The sequence below is a fragment of the Microcaecilia unicolor genome, chromosome 3 (genome assembly GCF_901765095.1).
Source record: "Microcaecilia unicolor chromosome 3, aMicUni1.1, whole genome shotgun sequence".
NCBI classification, from domain to species: Eukaryota; Metazoa; Chordata; class Amphibia; order Gymnophiona; family Siphonopidae; genus Microcaecilia; species Microcaecilia unicolor.
This window is the reverse complement of record NC_044033.1, coordinates 185,001,866-185,020,884: the sequence shown is the minus strand read 5'-3', so window position 1 is coordinate 185,020,884 and position 19,019 is coordinate 185,001,866. Positions and strand designations below refer to the sequence as shown.

General features: G+C 48.3%; 1 protein-coding gene across 3 annotated transcripts in view; it reads right to left on the bottom strand.

Moving 5' to 3' along the window:
* Positions 1-19,019, bottom strand: part of IKZF4 (IKAROS family zinc finger 4) — a 154,237-nt gene that overhangs the window by 6,088 nt on the left and 129,130 nt on the right. For all 3 annotated transcript variants that reach the window (XM_030196745.1, XM_030196747.1, XM_030196746.1), the window contains one exon: positions 17,698-17,829. In XM_030196745.1, coding sequence (XP_030052605.1) covers positions 17,698-17,829 — 132 coding nt within the window. The remainder of the gene's footprint in view (positions 1-17,697; positions 17,830-19,019) is intronic.

Below are 19,019 nucleotides of genomic sequence, written 5' to 3'. Positions count from 1 at the left end.
CTCAGCACTTAGAGAATTACACCCACGAAGGGACACTCTGCCCAGCTCACCACCGCCGAAACGGGGGAGGGGAATCCGTCCAGCTCATCCCCGCGGAGCGGGGGAGGGACACCACACCCGCCGATGCGGGGGGATCTGGCTTATCCTGCAACCGCAACCGCGGGAGGAGCTGACTGACCCTAACACCGCCGAAGCGGGAGGGGTACAAAACTGCCCTACAGCCGCACGAAGCGGGAGGGAGTGCCGGCACAATTTTAAGTCTCAATCCAGCCCCGTAAAACGGAGGGGAGAGGAATGCAGCAGCTCACTGTAACACAAACTCGTCTTAACTCTTGAAGAATCCAAGTGAAAAAACTTGAACACGAAGTCTTTCTGAAGTAACTGAAGACTAAACTTGAACCTGAAATGCAACCAGAATAAAAACAATACAGATATCTGGGAGGGGCTATGGATTGATCAGCTATGATTAATGGAAAGAAAATTATCAGGTATGATTATACATAATTTTACCTTCCATATCATCAAGCTGATCAATCCATAGACTGGTGGGATGTACCGAAGCAGTACTCACCAGGGCGGGACATAGAAATCCCTGACCGCAACACTGAAGCTCCAAACCGGGCCTCCGCTCGAGCAGCCACAGTCAAGCGGTAATGCTTGGAGAATGTATGGGCCGAAGCCCAAGTTGCCGCCTTGCATATCTCTTCCAAGGAGACGGAACCGGCCTCTGCCATCGAGGCCGCCTGAGCTCTTGTAGAGTGAGCCTTCAGCTGGATAGGCGGCACCTTCCCCGCGGCCACATAAGCCGCTGCAATGGCTTCCTTGACCCATCTTGCCACTGTAGGCTTAGCAGCCTGCAGACCCCTACGAGGACCTGTATACAGGACAAACAGATGATCCGATTTCCGGAAATCATTGGTCACTTCCAAGTATCTGATGATGACTCGTCTCACATCCAGATATTTAAGAGCAGAGTACTCCTCTGGGTAGTCCTCCCTACGAAAGGAAGGGAGACATAGCTGCTGATTCACATGGAAGCGAGAAACAATCTTGGGCAGGAAGGAAGGCACTGTGCGAATAGTCACTCCTGCCTCAGTGAACTGCAGAAAAGGCTCTCGACACGAGAGCGCCTGGAGCTCGGAAACTCTTCTGGCTGAAGTGATAGCCACCAAAAAGACTGCTTTCAACGTCAGGTCTTTCAGAGATGCCCTTGACAAGGGTTCAAACGGCGGCTTCTGCAATGCTCTTAGCACCAGGTTGAGATTCCACGCAGGCACCACTGAGTGCAGAGGAGGGCGCAGGTGATTAACCCCCTTGAGAAAGCGCACCACATCTGGCTGCGAAGCCAGGGAAGCACCCTTCAGGCGGCCCCTGAAGCAAGCCAGAGCCGCTACCTGGACCTTAAGGGAACTGAGCGACAGGCCTTTGTCCAGACCTTCTTGCAGGAACGTCAACACTGAAGAAATTGGAGCAGTGAAAGGAGAAAGAGAGCCTGCTTCACACCACGCTGCAAAGATACGCCAAACCCTGGCGTAAGCAGTAGAAGTAGAGCGTTTCCTCGCTCTCAGCATAGTGGCGATGACCTTGTCTGAGAAGCCCTTCTTCCTCAGACGCTGCCGCTCAATAGCCAGGCCGTAAGACCAAAGGGGGAGGGATCCTCCATCACCACGGGACCCTGATGTAACAGGCCCTGCTCCACTGGCAACCGCAGAGGATCGTCGACTGAGAGCCTGATCAAGTCCGCATACCAGGGACGCCTGGGCCAATCCGGACCCACCAGGATTATCCTGCCGGGATGCTTTGCCACCCGGTCTAGTACCCTGCCCAACATGGGCCAGGGCGGGAACACATAGAGAAGCTCTTGTGTCGGCCATTGTTGGAGAAGAGCATCTACTCCCAGGGATCGAGGGTCCCGTCCTCTGCTGAAGAAGCGCGGCACTTGGCAATTGGCCGATGACGCCATCAGATCTAGGCTCGGCTGGCCCCAGCGCTTCGTGATGTCCAAGAACGCCTGAGCAGATAGCTGCCACTCTCCGGGCTCCAAGGTATGGCGACTGAGAAAGTCCGCCTTGACATTCATGACTCCGGCAATGTGGGCCGCTGACAGCTGTTCCAGGTTCGCTTCCGCCCACTGGCATAGACTCATAGCTTCCTTGGCTAGAGGGGCGCTCTTGGTACCTCCCTGGCGGTTGACATAGGCCACAGCCGTGGCATTGTCCGACAGGACCCGTACAGGCTTGAACACCAGTACCGGGATGAACTCCAAAAGCGCCAACCGAATGGCTCTGAGTTCCAGGAGGTTGATAGACCACTTTGCCTCTGCAGGAGACCAGAGCCCCTGCGCTGTCCTTCCCAAGCAGTGGGCTCCCCAGCCCGATAACGAGGCGTCCGTCGTGACGACAATCCACTCTGGGGACACCAGAGGCATTCCCGCAGACAACTTGTCTGTCTGCATCCACCAGCTCAGCGCCTTGCGCACTGCTGGATCCAAGGGAATACGCACAGCATAATCCTCCGACATCGGAGTCCAGCGCTGCAGCAGAGAGTGTTGTAGTGGTCTCATATGAGCCCTGGCCCAGGGCACTACTTCCATCGTGGCCGTCATAGAGCCCAACAGCTGCACATAGTCCCAAGCCCGAAGAGGAGAGGCTACTAGGAACTGGTCCACCTGAGCCTGAAGCTTGACAATCCGATTGTCTGGCAGGAACACTCTGCCCACTTGGGTGTCGAATCGAACTCCCAGATACTCCAGGGACTGAGTCGGGCGCAGCTGGCTCTTCTCCCAGTTGATGATCCATCTCAGGGAGCTCAAAAGAGCAACTACCCGGTCCACAGCTTTGCCGCACTCTGCATAAGAGGGGGCTCGGATCAACCAGTCGCCCAGATAAGGATGGACTTGTACTCCTTCCTTTCGCAGGAAGGCCGCTATGACCACCATTACCTTGGAAAAGGTCCGCGGAGCAGTAGCCAACCCGAACGGGAGGGCTCTGAACTGGAAGTGTCGGCCCAGGACTGCAAAACGCAGAAAGCGTTGATGAGGAGGGCAGATGGGAATATGCAGGTACGCTTCCTTGATGTCCAAGGATGCCAGGTACTCCCCTGCCTTCACTGCCGCTATAACAGAGCGGAGAGTCTCCATGCGAAAGTGCCGCACTTTCAAGGCCCGATTGACCCCTTTGAGGTCGAGGATAGGCCGGACCGAACCTCCTTTCTTTGGTACCACAAAGTAAATGGAGTAACGCCCCTTGCCAAGCTGACTTTCTGGCACCGGAACGACCGCACCCAGGCGGATCAGATTGTCCAAAGTCTGCTGCACTGCCACAGCTTTGACCGGAGACTTGCAGGGAGAGAGTACAAACCCGTCTCTTAAGGGTCGGCAGAACTCCAGCTTGTAGCCGTCTCTGATGACTTCCAGCACCCAAGCGTCTGAAGTATTGTGGTCCACTCGCCCAGAAACGAGGACAGCCGTCCTCCAATCTGCACTGGGGCGTGGACCAATACCCCGTCATTGGGTACGAGACCCTGGGGGAGGACCGGAGGGAGCACCTCCGGGACGGCGGTTCTCTGCGAAAGGAATGCTGCTTGGGGGAGAAATTCCTCTTAAAGGAAGTGGGGGCAGAAGCACCCGACCTGCCCGGGCGGTACCGACGGGCTTCCTGAAACCGTCCTCTGGAGGTACCGGGACGAGCACTCGCCCGAGCCCTGACCTCCGGCAACTTCTTGCCCTTAGACGTGCCGAGATCAGTCACGATTTTGTCCAGCTCGACCCCAAAGAGCAGCTTGCCTTTAAAAGGCAATCTAGCCAGGCGGGATTTTGAGGCGTGGTCAGCAGACCAATGTTTCAGCCAAAGCCACCGCCGCGCAGAGACAGTCTGAGCCATGCCTTTAGCTGAGGCTCTCAAGACATCATACAGCAAGTCTGCCAAATAGGCTAAGCCCGATTCCAGGGCTGGCCAATCATTCCTCAAGAAATGATCCGAGGGGGAAGCCCGCTGCACCATAGTCAGGCACGCCCTGGCCACATAGGAGCCGCAAACTGAGGCCTGCAAACTTAAAGCAGCCGCCTCAAAGGACGACCTTAAAGCCGCCTCCAATCTCCTGTCTTGGGCGTCCTTTAGGGCCGTGCCACCTTCCACCGGCAATGCCGTTTTCTTAGTCACCGCAGTGATTAAAGAATCCACGGTAGGCCACAGATAGGCCTCACGTTCACTCACAGCCAAAGGATAGAGGCGGGACATAGCCCTAGCCACTTTAAGGCTCGCTTCTGGGACATCCCATTGAGCCGAAATTAAGGTGTGCATGGCAACATGCACGTGGAAGGTTCTAGGCGGGCGCTTAGTCCCCAGCATAATGGCAGAGCCAACAGGGGCTGAGGGAGAGACGTCCTCCGGAGAGGATATCTTCAAAGTGTCCATGGCCTGTAACAACAGGTTGGGCAAATCCTCCGGGCGAAAAAGCCGCGCTGCAGAGGGGTCATCCGCTCCATCCGAGCGGGGATCCGTCTCCACCAAGGAATCCGCAAAGGACCGTTGGGAGACCTCAGACACGCTGCCCTCATCTACATCGGAGGAGACAAATTCCTCCAAGGCCTGGGAATCAACCCGAGGGCGTTTACCTCTGGGAACCTCAACCTCTTTACCAGAGGAGGGAGCGGGGGCAGCGTTGTGCATGAGGAAGGCCCGATGCAGCAGCAAAACAAACTCGGGGGAGAAACCCCCCAGACTGTGCACCTCCGCAGCCTGGGCAACAGCCCTAGGCGCGCTCTCAACCGGCGCTCGCAATAGCGGGGGAGAGACATGCTGCGCATCCAAAATGGCGTCCGGCGCGAAACTCCGCGAAGGAGCCGCGCGGGAAGAACGGCTCTTAACTTTAGCCGCTTCTGTGCCGTCGCCCAAATTAAGGGCGTTCATGGCATTAATGTCTCCAACCTCAAGGGCGGCCCAAGAAGAAGCCGTCCGAGCCGCGTGGCCGGCCAAGATGGCGGAGGCGAGGAGCGGGGGATGGGCGTTTATGGCGGGAAAAACCGCCACACCGGAGGAAGGACCGGGACATGCATCGGTCGCGAAACTGTCACCCACCAAGGGCGAATCCGGCTTGAAGACCCCCGCATCCCCTCTAGAAGCGCTCGAGCGACCCGGGGAGCGACCCTTTGCGCCCTCGCCCTCCGACGCCATGAGCCACGAGGAGAAGAATCGGGGAACCCCCGCCCGCTATAAAAAGGTAAAATTACCTGCTGTCCGCTCCGAGTTGTAACGACCTGGTGTCTCAGTGAGTAGCTGCAATAGACGCTTAAATAAACGTCGAAATAAACGCCTTTAAGGCCGTTCAAAATTTTTTTTTTTTTTTTTTAACGGAGCCAGCGGGAGGGGGGAGAAAAGGAGGGACCTGGCACCACCAGGTTTGCACTTGCTCAAAAGAGCCCTCAACCCCAGGCACTCAACAAAACCTAAAAATTAGGCTTGGAGGCCTAGCCAGAGCTGCTGCTGTGTGTGACCACCACCTGCTGAGATAGAGAACATACTGAGGAGTTTCCGGCAGCACATGACCACATATAGGGAGGCAAAAGTTTGCTCTCTATCTCCACCTGCTGGTAGATGGACACAACCCACCAGTCTATGGATTGATCAGCTTGATGATATGGAAGTTGCTATTTCCATTATCAGCATGGAAGCCTGAAACCAATCAAAGTGATGGAGGAGATTTTTGTTTCCAACTACTAGTTAGTACTCATCTGCTTATAAAACTAAGTTACTTACCTGTAGCAGGCATTCTCCGAGGACAGCAGATTCTCACATATGGGTGACATCATCCACAGAGCCCAGACACTTTCAAGTGCACTGTCACTTTAAATCTTTGAGGCAGTGCCCCCACCGCGCATTTGCGGGAGCTTTCCCGCCTGACGTGCAAGCAAGGGACCAGCAGTACAGTACTAAAGCTAAGAAGACAACTCCAAAGGGAGGCAGGAGGGATGTGAATATATGCCTGCTGTCCTCAGAGAACATCTGCTACAGGTAAGTAACTTGGCTTTCTCCGAAGACAAGCAGGCATAATCTCACATACGGGACTCACTAGTTACCAGGCTCATGATAAACATGTATTCTGCAACTAAGGAGACAGTGAGCCTGGTGGAAATAAAGGACTGGAGGGCAGAGTTGGATTTTGTAAATATTAAAAAGATTCTGCAGGACTGCTTGTCCAAATGAGCTATCCCGCCTGGAATGTTGCTCCAAATAGTAGTGAGCAGTGAAGATGTGGATAGAGGACCACGTAGCCACCTTGCAAATGTCTTGAATAGAGGTAGAGTGAATATGGGCTACTGAAGCTGCCATGGCTCTCACATTGTGAATGGTGACCTGGCCATGGAGGGTCAGCTCAGCCTGAGTATACGTTTAGGAGATTTACAGGCTTATTTTTGAAAGAGAAGGACGCCCATCTATCGACACAAATCAGAAGATGGGTGTCCTTCTCACAGGGTCACCCAAATAGGTATAATCGAAAGCCGATTTTGGGCGTCCCCAACGACCAAAGTTCATGGGGTCGTGTCGGAGGCGTAGCGAAGGCAGGACTTGGGTGTGCCTAACATATGGACGTCCTCGACCCATAATGGAAAAAAAATGGGCATCCCTGACAAGCACTTGGGACGACTTTACCTGGTCCTGTTTTTTTTACAACCAAGGCACAAAAAGGGTGCCCAAACTGACCAGATGACCACCGGAGAGAATCAGGGATGATCTCCCCTTACTCCCCCACTGGTCAATAACTCCCTCCCACACTCAAAAAAAATCTTTCAAAATATTTTTTGCCAGCCTCAAATGTCATACTCAGTTCCATGCAGTGGCATAGCTACGTGGGGCCTGGGGGGGCCTGGCCCCGTAGATTTGGCTCTGGATCCCCTGCCGACGACCCGCCCGACCCCCCCTTCCGCTGCCAACCCGCCGTCGCCTGCCTTTGCTGGTGGGGGACCCCAACCCCCGCCAGCCGAGGTCCTCTTCTTTTCGCAAAAGGCTTCCTTCTGTTTCTGACGTCCTGCACGTCAGGAACAGAAGGAAGCCTTTTGCGAGAAGAAGACGACCTCGGCTGGCGGGGGTTGGGGTCCCCCGCCAGCAAAGGTAGGCGATGGCGGGTTGGCGGTGGGAGTCGAGCGGGTCAGCGGCAATGGGGGGGGGGGGGCTAAAATGTGCCCCCTCACCTCAGGCTCTGGACCCCCCCCTCCCGCTGAAGTCTGCCTACGCCCATGGTTCCATGACAGCAGTATGCAGGTCCCTGGAGCAGTTTTAGTGGGTGCAGTGCACTTCAGGCAGGCAGACCCAGGCCCACCCCCCCCCACCCCCCACCTGTTACACTTGTGGTGATAAATGTGAGCCCTCCAAAACCCACCACAAACCCACTGTACCCACATCTAGGTGCCCCCTTCACCCGTAAGGGCTATGGTAGTGGTGTACAGTTGTGGGTAGTGGGTTTTGGGGGGGATTTGGGGGGCTCAGCACACAAGGTAAGGGAGCTATGTACCTTGGAGCAATTTATGAAGTCCACTGCAGTGCCCCCTAGGGTGCCCGGTTGGTGTCCTGGCATGTCAGGGGGACCAGTGCACTACGAATGCTGGCTCCTCCCACGACCAAAGGACTTGCATTTGGTTGTGAGATGGGCGTCCTTTGTTTCCATTATCACCGAAAATCAGAAACGACCAAGTCTAGGGACGACCATCTCTAAGGACAACCTGAATTTCAGGATTTGGGCGTCCCTGACTGTATTATTGAAACAAAAGATGGATGTCCATCTTGTTTCGCTAATACGGGTTTCCCCGCCCCTCCATTGGGGCGTTTTGCGAGGATGTTCTCAGCAAAACTTGGGCGTCCCTTTCGATTATGCCCCTCATAATCAGCCAGCCAGCCAATAGAGATTGTACAGTTGGTGGTGGAAATTCCCCATCTGTTAGGGTGAAAGGATACAAAAAGCTGGGAGGATTTCTAATCAGGTTTTGTTTGTTTGTATCTAAGGTATAGAGTGCTGCTTCTCCAGGATGAAAGTGTGGTTTAGGGAAGAAGACAGGTAATATAATGGACTGGTTGAGATGGAACTCTGAAACCACTTTAGGGAGGAATTTGGGGTGGGTTCGGAGGACAACCCTATCATAGCAGAATCTGGTGTAAGGTGGGTCTGCCACAAGTGCTTGAAGCCCACCGACTCTTCTGGCAGAAGTAAAAACTATTAGGAACACTACTTTATAGGTGAGTAACTTCAAAGAACAAGAATGAAGTGGTTCAAATGGAGGTTTCATAAGAGCAGTGAGGATGACATTGAGATCCCATGCTACTGAAGATGTTTTGATAGGAGGTTTGGTATGAAATAAACCTTTCATGAATCTATCAAGGGATGAACTGAAACTGGCTTATTATCAAGTTTAGAATGAAAAGCACTGATGACACTCAAATGGACTCTTACAGAGTTAGTTTTGAGTCTTGAGTCCAGAATCTGAGATATAGAGGAGGTACTCCATAAAGGCTGGTAGGGAGCATGCTGTAGGGTCGAACAACCTAGCTGAACAACAGAGAGAGAATCTCTTCCACTTCAAATGGTAACGTTTTCTTGTGGAAGGTTTTCTAGAGGCAAGGAGTATCTTAGCAACCGCATGAGGAAGGTTCAATGAACACAATATAAGTCATCAAGTACCAAGCCGTCAGAGCCAGACAGCGAGTGTCTAGATGAAGGAAGGATCCGTTGTTCTGTGTTATTAGGGTTGGAATAGGATCTAACCTGAATGGTTCCTTGGACAACAAGGAGAAGAGGGAACCAGATTTGATAAGGCCAATAGGAAGCAATTAGAGTTTTCTCCTATGACAGGCAGTGTGGGAAGCTTGTTGTTCTAAGAAGACGTCTATCATTGGGGTCTGCCACTGCTGGAAGATTTGTTGAACGACTGAGGTGCTGAAGGACCATTTGTGAGGATGAGGGTCTCTCTCTCAGTTTGTCTGCTACAAAATTCTGCTCACTGGCTAGATAAACAGCTCTTTTACGGATGTTTCAAGAAGCCGCCCAAGTACAGATTTGGATTGGAACCAGTTCCTTCATGTTTGTTTAGGTAATACAGTGCTACTTGGTTGTTCATGCAAACTAGTATTACCTGATTGAGAATACGATTCTGGAAGGTTTTGACAGCATTCCAAACAACTTGCAATTCCAGGAGGTTGATATGATGTTGTTGCTCTCGTGGGGTCCAAGAACCCTGTGTGTGCTCCCAAACTGTCATGGAGGCATCTGTGGTGAGGAACTTGTGATGTGGAGGGTGTTGGAACAGAAGGCCTCAGGTGAGATTAAGGGATACCATCCACCATTACAGAGAGTGGCACAGCTGTGGAGTTATTTGAATTTGAGTGGATAGTAGTCTCATGGCTTGGAACCATTGAGAGGAGAGTGTCCCTGAGGAATTCGGAAGTGAAGAAGAGCCAATAGCATTACATTGACTGTGGAAGCCATGTGACAGAGAAGGCAGAGCATCTGACAAGCAGATATATGAGTCAACCTGGATACCTAAGTGGTGAGATTTAATATATTGGTCGCTCTCAGTTAAGGAAGGAATGCTCAACCTTGAGTTGTATCGAGCGGAGAGCCCCTATGAACTCTAAGGTCTGTACCAGCTGAAAATATGATTTGGGGTAGCTGATGTGAAATTCGAGGAGTCATACTGCTGACTGCATGGAAGTGTTGGCAGATTCCCAAGAGGTTGCTTTGATTAAGCAATCATCCAGGCAGGTGACAACGTGGATGATTGCTTAATCATCCACGTATTTCAGCTACCACTACGAGACAGTTTGTGAAGACTTGAGGAGCCGAGGCGAAGCCAAATGGTAAGCCCTTGTATTGATAGTGCTGAGTTCCACAGCGGAAGCGGAGGAACTTTGTATGCAGGAAGAATAGGTATGTGTGATATGCCTCTTTGAGGTCTAGAGAGTAAAGCCAATTGTTGAGTTGTATCATATAACATAGTAACATAGTAGATGACGGCAGAAAAAGACCTGCATGGTCCATCTAGTCTGCCCAACAAGATAAACTCATCTTCTTGTGTATACCTTACCTTGATTTGTATCTGTCATTTTCAGGACACAGACCGTAGAAGTCTTGCCCAGAATTAGCCCCACCACCCAAACGCCAGCCCCGCCTCCCAATCTCGGCTATGCTTCTGAGGATCCATTCCTTCTGCACAGGATTCCTTTATGTTTATCCCACGCATGCTTGAATTCCGCTACCGTTTTCATCTCCACCACCTCCCACGGGAAATAGTGACCCCAGAGGTACCATGTGAAACTTCTCTTTGAGGAGAAACTTGTTCAGGTCTCATAGATCAAGAATTGGATGTATTTTCCCTATCTTTTTTGGAATAAGAAACTATCTGGAGTAGAACTCTCGACCCCTGTCCAGTGGAGGAACTGGTTCTATTGTATTCTCCCAGAGGAGGGCAGAGAGCTATTCTCAAATAATTTCATTTGGAAGGAGTTGAAATGAGATTCTCTTGGTGGATGGTCGGGGGTCTTCTTTGCCAATGCAGCAGCCCTGCTGAATGGTTTGTAGCACCCATTGGTCGGACATTATGAGAGGCTACCTCTGTTGGAAGAGAATGAATCTCCCTCTAACAGACAACTGTACAGTGGCAACACTCTCTAGGAAGGAATCAAAAATTAGGTTGTTGTTTAGACTGAGAGGATGTCTGGTATTTCTGATCCCGCTGCTGTCTTGGACGCAAACATTGGGGCACAGTCCTTTGAGGTGGAGGAGGAGTTGGTGTGTAACAACACTTAGATATATAGTAGTTGGAGCGTCGATATCCTCCTGAAAATCTTCTAGCAGAAGTAGTAGTAGGTCTAGACAGAGTCTTAATAGTATCTGTATGTTTTTTTAATTAGGTTGGCCACCTCCTTGACTTTGTCACCAAACAAGTTTTCTCCATGACAAGGGACATCTGCTACATGGTCCTGGTAGCAGATTCAAGGTCAGAGACCCTGAGCCACGATAATCAGCACATTGCTACTAAGGCAGAGATGCATGAAGAGACATCAAAGGCTTGCCTCGTGAGATATTTACGAGTCAAGAAGCTTTCTGTGTAGCTTATGGAATTCCTCTTGTCAGAGAGAAGGAATTCCACAAAGGATAGAGCACTTTGTATTAGAGATTTTAAATAAATCATGGAATAAAGTTGACAATCCAAGATGCAATTGGTTCGCATTCAGGTTTGAACAGCTTTTCTGCCAAAAGAGTCTCATGTTCTCATTGCTCTGCCTGGAGGAGCAGATGCATGAGATCTAGCACTGCGAGTACACTTTAATGTAGATTCTACCACTAGGAAACTGTGTGGGAATTGTGTTCTTTCAAACCCATTTCTGTATGCTATACATTGTGTCAATTTTCTTAGGGGCAATCTGAATGTCAGTAGTCTCTCCCAGTTTTTTAATATTCATGATAGAATGAAGAGGAATTGTAATACCTTCTCTAGGCAGACAGTCATAATCTAGAACTTCAAAAAGTTCTGAAAGAGGTTCTTCCTCTGTTTCCAGTTTAAAAGGTATAGCTTGAGCCATCTCACGGAGAAAGCCTGGAAAGGAAATAATTTCTGGAGGAGACATGCCTCTTAGGTGGTGGAGAAGAATCAGATGGAATGCCATAGGACTTCTTATCTGAGAGGTCCTGTGGGTTTTGCTCTCTCTCCTAGGAGAGGTCAGAGTCTAACTCTTCAAAGTATTGTTCATGGGAAGTATGTGGAAGAATGATGACTACAGCTCTGCGTAAGGCATATGAGCTTCTGAAGTTGGAAAAAACTCTTCTGCTGATGATGACACATGCGTTGATCAGGTGTGAGCTAACCCCGACAGTCAACGTTGAGCAAGTGTGCAGACTTCTCCCGTGACTGTTTCTCTGATGTACCAACGAGCTGGGCCGAGGCTGGTGCACAAGCACCCTGTAAGTCTGTATAGACTGCGAATGCAGTAGCCTGAGAATTCCTCTCTGAGCATAGCCGGATTTCCTCATATAGAGTAGGCATCGATACGGGCTGAGAAAGCAGTGTGGACGCAGCTTGAGTTATAGCCTGAGCAGGTGTAGAAGATCTGGAAGACCTTGAAGGCTCTCGATGAGAAAAGTCGGAAAGGAAAGCAGTCACTGTGGCATGGATGCTTCCCGTGCATAGAGGACATCGATGCAGGGGAAGCATGGGCTGAGTGTCTGGAGGGAGACACTCTCTCCCTTTCCCTGAACATATCCAAAACTTGTCATTTCTTTCTCTATAATATCACCAAAATTCGTCCTTTTCTTTCTGAGAACACTACCAAAACCGTTATCCACACTCTTATCACCTCTCGCTTAGACTACTGCAACTTGCTTCTCACAGGTCTCCCACTAAGCCATCTCTCTCACCTTCAATCTGTTCAAAATTCTGCTGCATGACTTATATTCCATCAGTATCGCTATGCTCATATTAGCCCTCTCATCAAGTCACTTCATTGACTCCCTATTCGTTTCCGCATACAGTTCAAACTTCTCTTACTGACTTACAAGTGCATTCACTCTGCAGCTCCTCAGTACCTCTCCACCCCTTATCTCTTCCTACACTCCTCCCCAGGAATTCTGTTCTTTGGGTAAATCTCTCTTCTGTACCCTTCTCCTCCACTGCCAACCCCAGACTCAATTCCTTTTATCTTGCTGAGCCATATGCCTGGAATAGACTTCCTGAGCCAGTACATCAAGAACCATCTTTGGCCATCTTCAAATCTAGGCTAAAAGCCCACCTTTTTGATGCTGCTTTTAACTCCTAGCCCCTATTCACTTGTTTAGTACCCATGTCTGTTTTATGTTTCTCACCTTAGTATTTTCCTTATTCCCTTATTCGTCCTGTTTGTCTGTCCTGATTAGATTGTAAGCTCTGTCGAGCAGGGACTGTCTCTTCATGTTCAAGTGTACAGTGCTGCATACGTCTAGTAGCACTATAAAAATGAAAAGTAGTAGTAGAAGAATGATGACGATGCTTCTCAGATTTCTTGTGCTGCAGGTCCCTCGATGTGCGCTGCACCGATGACGTACAGCCCTTACGGGTTTGTGGCACTGAGTCCAATGCAGCACCCTGTTGATGCAAGTTCTGCATCGAGTACCGAGGCTGCCATGCTCTGTGGCTGCCAATATTGATGTAGAACCAAAAAGGTTTTTACACTGGACTCTGCGGACTTCATAGGGCCTCGCTTGCATGCTCTGACAGAGGTTATAATTAATGTCCCAATGCTCTGGACGTAGGCACTGAACATACCAATTATGGGGGTTTGTGCCTGAATTAGTCCTATTGAATTGCGTACATTTCTTAAAGCCACCCAGCACCCTTGATGACATGGGAGGGAAAACCAGTTGACGCCAAATCAAAAGGCTCTATGGCCTGGGGAGCTTGAGTAGCCATGTACCGAAAAAGGTTGATGCTTCCAATGTATGATAAGAGCTTGGAGGCCCCCTTGGGCTGAAAATTGAAAACAAATATAGAAAAAACGAGGAAACTTCACTAATTATTATTGAAAAAGGTAAAATATGAAGAAACAATATCCCAAAAAAGGGAAGGCACCAAATGCCAAAAGTTTTTTCACTGAGGAGAGACTAAACACACAACCTCTCTAATCCACGGAAAAGAAAAGACTGCATGTCCTGAACTTGCACATCAGGTGGAAAGGCACCCATGTGGTGGGGGCACTGCCTCAAAGATTTAAAGTGACAGTGCACTTGGCAGTGTCCACAGCGGGCTCTGTGGATGGTGTCACCCATATGTGAGAATACTATGCCTGCTTGTCCTTGCAGAATAAATGATTAATCAATGTGGTGACACCCTGTACTTCCAGTCCTGGAATGTGCCTCAGATAGTAGCACTATCCTGTTAAGATTTTTCATTAAGCTTCATACCACTAGCTAAAAGGGCTTCTCTACTGGTCAGTTAACCAGTACAGAAATGTACCTCACTTCCCCCCAAAGTCAGCCTCATCAGAGCCCCCATTCAATGTCTGTCCAGTATCAGATAGGGACTGGAGTTCTATCAGGTTCCTAGTCAATGTTGCCATTTATACATACTACCAGTTAAGTTTCAATGCTTTAATGGGTCAAATGACGTAGCCTTGAACACCAAGGGGGTCTCATAGTATATTAATTTTTAGCTCTCTTAGCGAAGGTGACTGGTATGGAGCTAGTCATGGAAGAGAAGAAACTGAATTTTAATGATTTGTATAAATTTGTCAAAAAAAAAAACATGGTGTTTTTTTTAAACACACAAAGGGTTCTCAAGAATGGAACAAGTGTACTTTAATAGTGACCCCACATGGGATGTGTTTCAGTGTGAACAAATGCTTGCCACAGGGGTGAATTACTGCCACAATTTGGGTTTCTGCCAGGTACTTGTGACCTGGCTTCTGTTTGGAAAACAGGATACTGGGCTAAATGAACCATTGGTCTGACCCAGTATGGCTACTCTTATGTTCTTATGTAAATGCATGAATTTCCAGTCAAATCACACATATAGTGGCACAATATAACAATAATGGTCCGCTCAGAGAAATCAGAAGCCAGTGTCTGGAACAGAGTGGAATGCGATCACTTGGCGTTCCACTCTGCTTGGAGAAATCAGAAGCCATGTCTGGAACAGACTATTATTGTATACTAGTAAAAAAGGCCCGTTTCTGATGCAAATGAAACGGGCGCTAGCAAGGCTATAGAGAGAGTGAGAGTGTGTATATGTATGTGTGTCTGTGTGTGTGTGACACAGAGAAAGTGTGTGTGTGTGTCTCTGTGTGAAAGAGAGTGTGCACAGGTAGGGTGAAAATGAAGAGACAGCAGTGAAATTTTACATAGGACAGCTGAACCATTTGAGGCGTGTTTGTGTGTATATGTGTGTGGGTGCATGTGTGTGTGAGATAGAGACAGTGGGGGGGTGGGGCCAACACTCATGGGCGAATTCCTGGTTTCACCACCATGCATTTAGAACGTTAAGTCCCAACGTGGAGGCTTCAGAATGTTGGAGGTGCATTTTATATAGAGACTAGTAAAAAAGGCCCATTTCATAAACAAATGAAACGGGTGCTAGCAAGGCTATAGAGAGAGTGAGAGTGTGTATATGTATGTGTGTCTGTGTGTGTGTGTGTGACACAGAGAAAGTGTGTGTCTCTGTGTGAAAGACTGTGTGCACAGGTAGGGTGAAAATGAAGAGGCAGCAGTGAAATTTTACATAGGACAGCTGAACCATTTGAGGCGTGTTTGTGTGTCTGTGTGAGAGAGTGTGTATGTGTGTGGGTGCGTGTGTGTGTGAGATAGAGACAGTGTTAGTGTGTGTGTGTGTGCGTCTGTGTGAAAGAGTGTGAAAGGGTAGGGTCAAAATGAAGAGACAGCATTATAATTGTACACAGCACAGCACAAACATTTGAGGCAGTTCTTGCCTTATCTCCCCTGTCGCCCCCTCCATACCCAACGATTCGTTCCTTGTCTTCCATCCCCTCTGTGTCCCGTCTGTATGTGTGTGTGAGAGAGAGAGAGAGGTGCTAGCAGTGCCTGTGATAGTGGCAGGTCAGTTGCTCATTATAGCCAGTTAAGAGTGAGAGTGTGGTGTATGTGCTGTTTTTTTTCCTTCCCTCCTATGCCCACCGTGTCCGTTGTTTGTGTGGAGATCAGAGATCTATATGGTCCTTTTAGCGTTGCTGTTGATGTTGCGTAGCAACTGTGTGCTGCTGGTTTTCATTGTTCTGCGATGTGTGTTATGTCACGTTCCGTCGCTTAGTAACGGGTTCGCGATGCGATTGGTTGAGTGTCATTGGTCCGCCCTCGACGTCATGACGTCTGATGCAGGGGGCGGGGCCAACACTCATGGGCGAATTCCTGGTTTCACCACCATGCATTTAGAATGTTGGGACTTGTGGAGGCTTCAGAATGTTGGAGGTGCGTTTTATATAGAGAGATTGTGCCACTACTAGAAATTCACGCATTTAGTAATTGACTCCTGAGACAGGCGTTTGTTGACGCAGAAACACAGCCCGTGTCGGGTCACTATTAAAGTACACTTGTTCCATTTTTGACAGCCCTTTGTGCTTTTTTCTGGACTGCTTGTTTTCTATATTTTGATCTTCTCCATTGTTTTTTAAAACACAACTTAAAAAAAAAAAAAGCTGTTTAGGGAATTTCTGAATCTGGCAATGGCAAATGATTAGCAGAGTAATAAATTTTAAGGCCAGATATACTGACAGGATTTGCCCTGTTTTGTGTTTATGGAGAAAATACTTATTACATTTGTTTCTAAACATGCTTGACACATGAAAGACTAAGATGCTCTGGGATATGTTAGATGTATGCTATATTGTAAGATCCCAAAGCAGACTTCTTTCCTGTGATGGGGACATGGCAAAGGAGGCAACATTATTGGGCTTAAGGAGTAAAGACACTATCAGAGGGTGGAGAGCTATTTTAGGGCTCCTAAGACATGCCTTTTACCAGAGTCGAATTACATGCATTGATGAACATGTAAAGCTGCTTCATGCATGAGAACTAACCGGTATACAAAGCACAACTGTATAAAAATGGAAAACATCTGGAGGTGCTGTATATAAGCAATGGATTGCCAACCTGAAATCTATCTTGGGATATGTGGAACAAGCAGATGAATGTATGGAATATGATCTCTTAGAGATTTAAAGCCGTTTTTGCTTTTTGGGTATAGAATTTCCAGTTTTCTTCTTGGTAATAATGTTATTTTTGGTTATGGGTGGAGGAATGAGATCACTTCCATATACTGATGATAATACTATATCACTTTCTGTTTATGTAACCAAGCAGTAACATACTCCATAAATAAAGTTATCCCTACAGACTGCAGTTGTTAATGGCTTATTATGAAGACTGCAAAATGGAAACTTGGGATGTTCAAGGGTTGCTGGAAGTTGTTTTATGTTTTGAAAACAATGGTAGTTCTAGTTGTTCTGCAGCAAGAGGGTAGGCAAAGCGTTCTTACTACCTTGTTTTCCTTGGCAGGGCTGTACAATTGGCAGAAGAGCTCTCTTTACTGACACATTCACATAACAGGGTCTGGATCTACATACAGGCAGCCATCCTGGATGGCGCACTTCCTGCTGTGGATAGGCTATTAAGTACTCAGATCTCAACTGCCCTTCTCCAAAACTACCAACCCAGTATTATAAGTAGGGGTCCACTTAATGATCTGTTTAGCTCTACTGGCATAGCTCATTTCTCAGAGGGTTAGCTTATGGACACTGGCAGCATCATCAGCAACACAGCTTATTTCTGAAGTGGGAGAACATAACCAACCACTGCTGATAGCTGGAACCTGCACTCTGGGTGTGGTTCTATGAGGGGACAATATTTGGGTTGTTCCCTTTTTCTAACTGGCCTCCTGGAAATTGCGAACTTAACTGCCACAGGAGGACAGCAACAGCCCTGTGACACTACAGCACAGATTGGGGACTCCTGTGCTCAGTAGAGATGCAGGAAAAAGGAGGATACTGGGCTGTACCACAGTGTGACCCTGATGACTGTGAAAATGAATGACACAACACTTTACTGTTGCCAGTGATTTCTAAAAGAGGGTAGGGGTCATGTTGGCTTTTCATGAATACATCTCCCCCTCCCCACAACCTGCCAATCCAGTTTGAGGGAAGCTAACTTTAGGAAGGATATGTGTACCCTTACCCACAAATTTCTGAGGAGTAGATCGCTTCCGTTTGGTGAGGCTGTTAGTTAGTTGGTCAATAAAAGATGGCCGGTCTGAGGAGGGGTGAAGCAGGGAATCCGGTACCAGCTCCAGGTCACGCATCTCCTCGCCTGACAAGGGAAGGAAAACCCATTCAGAAATCACCCATGGGGAATTCCTGTCAAACCTCAAGTGCAGCTGACCTACACTGAGTTACCAGATTGCTTTATATGATCAAAGATATATTAAGCCAATCTGGTTTCAGCTGACTTTTTTTTCTTTCCCAAATGAGATTTAACATCTCTTCTCATTGAATTCTAAGAGCTGTAGTTCTGATTCTCCTAAACTAAAGCTTGCAAATCCTTCCATGCAGTGCAGGACAGACTGAGTTACTGTTCTCTCCTCTGAAATGGCAATCTTCCTGAGGATCACAGTAGAATTTCTATTACAGGCCACTGGTTTAGGATACTGGACTGTACTGATAAGCTGTAATCGGGTCCAGATATTGGATGATTAGTGAGCTCTGACTGGTCCTAACAATCTAACTCTGTTATGCTTCCAAAAATATCTGACGACAACTACTGAATCCTGTAAGCAGACTGGGCTTCTTGGAATGCTTATTTGAACACTACCTTCCACACTACTTTTCAGGTGAATGAGTTCAGGGGACATGTAAGCTTGGTACCAAGGGGGACTGAGGCTAAAGTCGCTAACAGCCCTCAACTTTCAAGTGGCATCCCCGCAGGCGAAAGAATGAAACCAGCAGGTAAATTTAAACCAGCCTAACCAGGAATAACCACTGGGTAACACATCAGCCTTGTCTTTCCAATATTTAACAATGTCTATCCAACTGCAATGGGAGTTTGGTTTCCACTCAAATGTTTGGAAAGAAACGCTCCAGCTGGCTCAGTAGATATTGGAACCAACATCATTGAGATCTTTATATACTTAATGAAAGTGTATAAATGGAGTTTTTTTCAGAATCCATTTATCGGCAGAAAGAGGGCTACACATATGTATAGACAAGGAGGCATATTTTCAAAGCACTTTGGGAGGCTAAGTTCCATAGGTTTCTATGGAACTTTGGGAGGCTAAGTGCTTTGAAAATGAGCCTGAAGGTGTACTGCTAGCAGACAGTGATGGAGCTAAATTATAATCAATAATAAGATGATTAGTCAAACTATTTGTGAGACAGGACTGTATGAGTATACAGAGCCCATGAGATTGGGAATAGTTCATAAAATCTTCCCTGAAATTCTGTTTATCTCCTATTTTTACAATGGAGTGGGGTTTTCCCAGAAGGCTGACTGGGAAGAATTGC